This window comes from Cladophialophora immunda (genome assembly GCF_000835495.1).
Source record: "Cladophialophora immunda strain CBS 83496 unplaced genomic scaffold supercont1.98, whole genome shotgun sequence".
In the NCBI taxonomy this organism is placed as follows: domain Eukaryota; kingdom Fungi; phylum Ascomycota; class Eurotiomycetes; order Chaetothyriales; family Herpotrichiellaceae; genus Cladophialophora; species Cladophialophora immunda.
Genome location: NW_015622638.1, coordinates 1 through 4634, shown reverse-complemented (window position 1 = coordinate 4634; position 4634 = coordinate 1). Strand labels below are relative to the sequence as shown.

General features: G+C 52.7%; 1 protein-coding gene across 2 annotated transcripts; it reads right to left on the bottom strand.

The window, feature by feature from the left end:
• Positions 1 to 3058: 3058 nt before the first annotated feature.
• PV07_12732 lies at positions 3059 to 4221 on the bottom strand. 2 transcript variants are annotated; one of them, XM_016400294.1, is made up of 4 exons: positions 3856 to 4221; positions 3715 to 3792; positions 3508 to 3627; positions 3059 to 3276 (listed from the first exon to the last, which is right to left on the bottom strand). In XM_016400294.1, exons 1-4 carry the CDS (start codon positions 4111 to 4113, stop codon positions 3154 to 3156), a joined length of 579 nt encoding a protein of 192 aa, XP_016242061.1. In that variant the 5' UTR covers positions 4114 to 4221; the 3' UTR covers positions 3059 to 3153. The 2 variants fall into 2 exon arrangements, with proteins under 2 accessions (XP_016242061.1, XP_016242060.1); XM_016400293.1 differs by having other exon boundaries at positions 3059 to 3627.
• Between the last annotated feature and the right edge of the window lie 413 nt (positions 4222 to 4634).

Here is a 4634-nt window from a genome sequence, read left to right as displayed (position 1 = left end):
GAGAGAGAGAGAGAGAGAGAGAGAGAGAGAGAAAGAATATAAAGGGAGTCGGTCTGGTGCCTAACCCGTCCTTCACTCACCACAATTCAGCCTTCACTCAACGACGACTTCCCTTCTTCGCGATGGCTTCTCGATATACCATCCGCTATCGCACGGTGATCCTGGTCTTCGCCCTTTTAGCACTGGGCGCGGCCGCCCTGAGCACAGCCAACATAGCCTTTGCAATGAAACTGCGCGACCGCGCAAGGTCCCGCTACGTCGACAACAACGAAGTGCTCCAGGACAGTCGCTTCCAAAAGCTCCAGGGACACATCATCACCAACTCAACGGTCAGCGCCGTGCTCACCGCCTTCTTTAGTCTCTTCGGCCTCTTCATCGCAGTTTACCCACGGAGACTGCTAGATCATCCGAGCAGCGGCCTGCACTTCACCATCTTTATCGCTTTCCAGTTGTTCGATTCTCTCCTTCTGATCGTCGCGGGTGCCACCATCGCCAACAAGGCCCAGGGCTTCCAGACTTCCTTTGCCAAGTTCGGCGGCAACGACGGCATCCCCTACTACAGCATCATCTACTTCGGTAGTGTCGCCCAGGCCGGTTATGGCGCCGCAGTGATCGCTACAGTGGGCCTAGTTTTTCTGGGAGCTCTTGCATACGACCACTGCCAAACGAAGAAGGCGTGGGCTCAGAGAACTGCGGGAAAGAAGCCAGTACCGTCTGGATGCCAGGAAGGAGAGGCTGAGGCTCAAGGGCTGATCGAGCTCGGTGACCAAGCGCCACCGGCCTACGCCAGCGAAAAGGATAACGGCGGACGTAAGGAGAATGAGTACTGGGGTGTTTAGTTGTACGAGGCGGGGGAGGCGGGCGGTGCACTAGGATTTGACGCCCGTCGATGAGACTGACTCGGTTGAGGGATTGGGCGTTTGGCATTATTCTCAGACGCGGCCTTGGATTAGAACAGGAGTGCTTTCTGCTATTTGCTGTTTGATGGGTACGTAATAAGGGTTACCTCTCTTATCGGTTAGCATCTCTCGTATACTGTACCACCGAACGAAATCAACCCAACCAATATAACCCTCGTTTCGATTTGTATAACTACCCCATAGCGATAAATGAAGGTCTGTTGCGTGTGGATGTTCCTTGACGCTATTTTCCATTCGCGTGTATCTCTATTTTTAGCCGGCGAAGCACGAGTCCGCAGCCATTGACATATATCCTGATGCCACATTAGGTGGATAGCGTTGCTGCTATCTTGTCTCGCAGGCATCTCTCGATTTTCAACACGTGGTGGGAAATTCCACCAGAAAAAAAGGGTTCGCGGCTGCCAACGGATCAAGTGGGTGCACCCAGAAGAATCAGTTTGATCCTCCCCAGGAAGAACAAGAATGCTCTGGAACCGGAAGGCAAAGTCTCACCGGGAGGGTGAAACTTGTCGATAGGGATCGAGTTTGGTCTCGCCAAGAGGTTGTTTACACCTATTTCGGTCCACTATCTACGGTATACGTATCGCTAGATAGAGTCCGGAGCTCGAAAAGACGTCTAGATTTATAGGCGTTCAGAGACTGGAAGAAACGGGCACCTAGCTCAAATGAGCAATGAGAATGAGAGCGAGAGACAAGGAGACGATAGATCTCGGGCCGGTAAAAATCCATGTCGAACAATATCGTCGTCCACTACGACACTCTAGGCCTCCAATGTAGTTGTAGTATGAAGAGATCAGACGGCATTGGTAGATTTTTCTGTTAAAGCACGGCCCGTAGCCCCCAACCACCTCCTCTCTTCAGTTTCCGTCCCGTCTTCACCTCCCCTTTCCCCATACTCCGTCTACGAAAAGTGACGGAGTCATCGTAAGGCCTTGAAAGTTACGTTTCAATTCTGACACAAGACCTCGAACGGGCCTATGATACCGCGGGATGAAGCAGGAAGCGAGGACGAATGAACCACCAGTGAAAAAGATGGCGTACCCCGAGATCGAAAATGCCGCGCTCGACGCCCAGCTGCGCGAGGGCAAGCAAGGGACAGAGGACATACGGCGGCAACTCTGGACGGCCACCCACGGGGCTCACATTGAACCGGCCGGCTCTTCAATACACCGGTCTCGATCACACCCACCTAGGGCCGGACGCCGTCGTCGATGAGTACTGGCTCGGTCCAGCGTTGGCTGCAGGTGAGCATTTCGCTTCCTGAGCGCGGAGAAGGTGCCACCATACACGGGCCTCCTGAAGGCTGAAGCCGGTTTTCTTATCCTGGAAGAAGAGAGATCAAGTGTAGAGTCCGCGTGCCGGCGTGGGAGATCCCATCGACTAACTTAAAGGAGCGAGTAATGGGCGGATGGCCGTGGACAGTAATAGCCAGGGTGGTAGCCCTTCGCGCGGAACATCTCGAAACGTCGACGACGTATCCGATAGCCGAAATCAGGACAGGTTACTGTAGCAGGGGAGAGATTTTTCGTGATGTCCAGTATATAACAAGGCTGGTTGCGACTTAGCTCGTATATTAGACTATAAGTTCACTTTCATCGGCAGTAATTTTGATCGTTGACATATGGATATTGTACCGTAGGACTCAACATACTGTTCGAAGTCTCCGCTTTTCTGTTATCTTCTCGATGGGCCGGAAAGATCTTCATCTCGCCGGGTTGACCCGCCTCAAAGTCACTGAAGGTAGCCCGACACGTGAATATTACTCCCCCACGTACGACCGTTCAGCCTTGCGCAACCCGGCAACTAGATAGTGGCACAGACTCAACTGTCTTCGTGGTGTGACTTTTTCTTCCTCCGTGGTGTGGTTCGGCCTTCACGAAGAAATCTGAAAAGTAGGAGGAGCGATGAGGTATGCATAATCACAATTGTCCGGATGAAAAGGTTGAATACAGCATTATGGGAAGTAGCGTGCATTCGGGGAGAGAGAAGGGGCTGATATTCGTATTCTGGTGGTACCGGCAAGATCCTTCCATTCCGAATTCAATACCAGTTGGTGACCAATAACCAGATGCTCAAAATCATCACCTCTTTGGTTTGACACCTAGTGTCGGGACCGCAAGCCCTCCATCCCCCCTTGTCCGTCCCCCCTCTTCCCCTATTTCTCCCTTTTCTCCAAGTCCATTTACTCGAGACAGCCGCCTTACTCGGAGCCAGTCTTTCCGAGAGGAGCCACCTATACCTCTAGCAACGTCTCTTTTCCTTCCTCGGCGCCAACCTCAATTCCGACAGGCCGTAATTGCGCCGCCCGCTTGCCCGCAGGTTCCTTCCGTCCGCGAAATAGTAACCCTATCGCCAGCTGGACACCAAGGTAAATCAGCACAGGTACGACGATGCGGAAAATCTCCGCGTCCTTCACCCGGGCAAGGTCTGATTTCTCGAGAATCTGTAATGCACCATATCCCAGGCCTATGGTGATGAGAATACTCAGAAGCACAAAAGCACGAACAAGCCAGCTTTGGTGTGTGTTGCGGGACCGTTTCGTGGAATCTCGCGTCCGAGAGCCGACGAAGATGAAGATGCGCCATACCAACCAGGTGTATGTCAATAGACAGGCCCAAATGGAAAGAGGAAGAAGTATCGAATTGCCGGCCTCAAGTAGCCACCTGGTTGTTATGGCAATGGAAGGTTGGGAACGTGGAAGCCACCACTGTGAGTAATCCGGCGTTAGTTACGGCGGCCAGTCTGCTTCACCTATCATCATCAAGCTAGCGGGGAGGGAAGGGTTTGAGCTCACATCAAAAAGCGGCATCCAGATTATCGTGAAAACACAGACGAAGAACCAGCTGATGATGGATCCAGCCGTGTAGGCAATCTATATCAAAGACGCTGTCAGCATCCGTCACCATGTCAGGAGGTTCTCCAAGTCGCGACATACACCGTAGTCATCCTCCCTGGGCGGCGGATAGCCATGCTTGCCAGCATACACCATCTGCCATAATCCAACCCGGGAAGCTTCTCGTAGAGCAATAAGAAAGATAACATAGTAAATCTGGGTTTTCATCCTCTGGAGCGTGAATCCGAGGGCCTTCTGCCACTCCCCAGCCTCGGTTGTCGAGGTAGGGGAGAAGGAACCGCCGGCGGCGGTGGCGGCGATTCGAAAGAGGACGCGACAAGGAGGCCGTAGGTGAGACATCGCGAGACTCAGTTAGCAAGAGTGTTTGATCAGACTATATTAATCAAGGTAAGTAGCCGGCGAGGTAGGAGATAGAACAGTGCTCGCAGATGGCGCGTTGAAGAAGAGCTAAGAGAGGGCGAGCGACTCTTAAAGGGAAGGCCATCGAGGCGTAATGAGGATGTGGAACGGGGCTGCGCTAACCCGCCTGGGCTGTGCTCAATCCGCCTGGGCTGTGCTCAATTCGCCTGGGCTGTGCTCAATTCGCCTGGGCTGTGCCGGCTACGATAGACCGATATTGTGACTTTGTTAAAGACCAATTCGGTAACTTAGGTTTTCACGAACGTCATGTTGCTCAAACTCTACCGTGGCTAGAAACTGGCGGGATCATGCCGCTGTCTGCCGGGTTTGACCATCCAAGCCTTGAGGCTTCAGAGAATCCAATCACGCTCGTGACATATCGCCAATTTCTCATCTTAGAAACACGGAAAATAGCTCCCCTTGAACGATTGCCTCTAGCCGCTCCTTTATCCTTTTTTTTT

What these genes read in the sequence shown, in the direction of transcription:
- PV07_12732 (XM_016400293.1), bottom strand. Translation starts at nt 4,113, where the DNA reads ATGTCTCACCTACGGCCTCCTTGTCGCGTCCTCTTTCGAATCGCCGCC. An exon ending in CCAGGGAGGATGACTACGGT is followed by an intron (nt 3,793 to 3,855) that starts GTATGTCGCGAC and finishes TCTTTGATATAG; the next exon opens with ATTGCCTACACGGCTGGATC. An exon ending in TCTGGATGCCGCTTTTTGAT is followed by an intron (nt 3,628 to 3,714) that starts GTGAGCTCAAAC and finishes GATTACTCACAG; the next exon opens with TGGTGGCTTCCACGTTCCCA.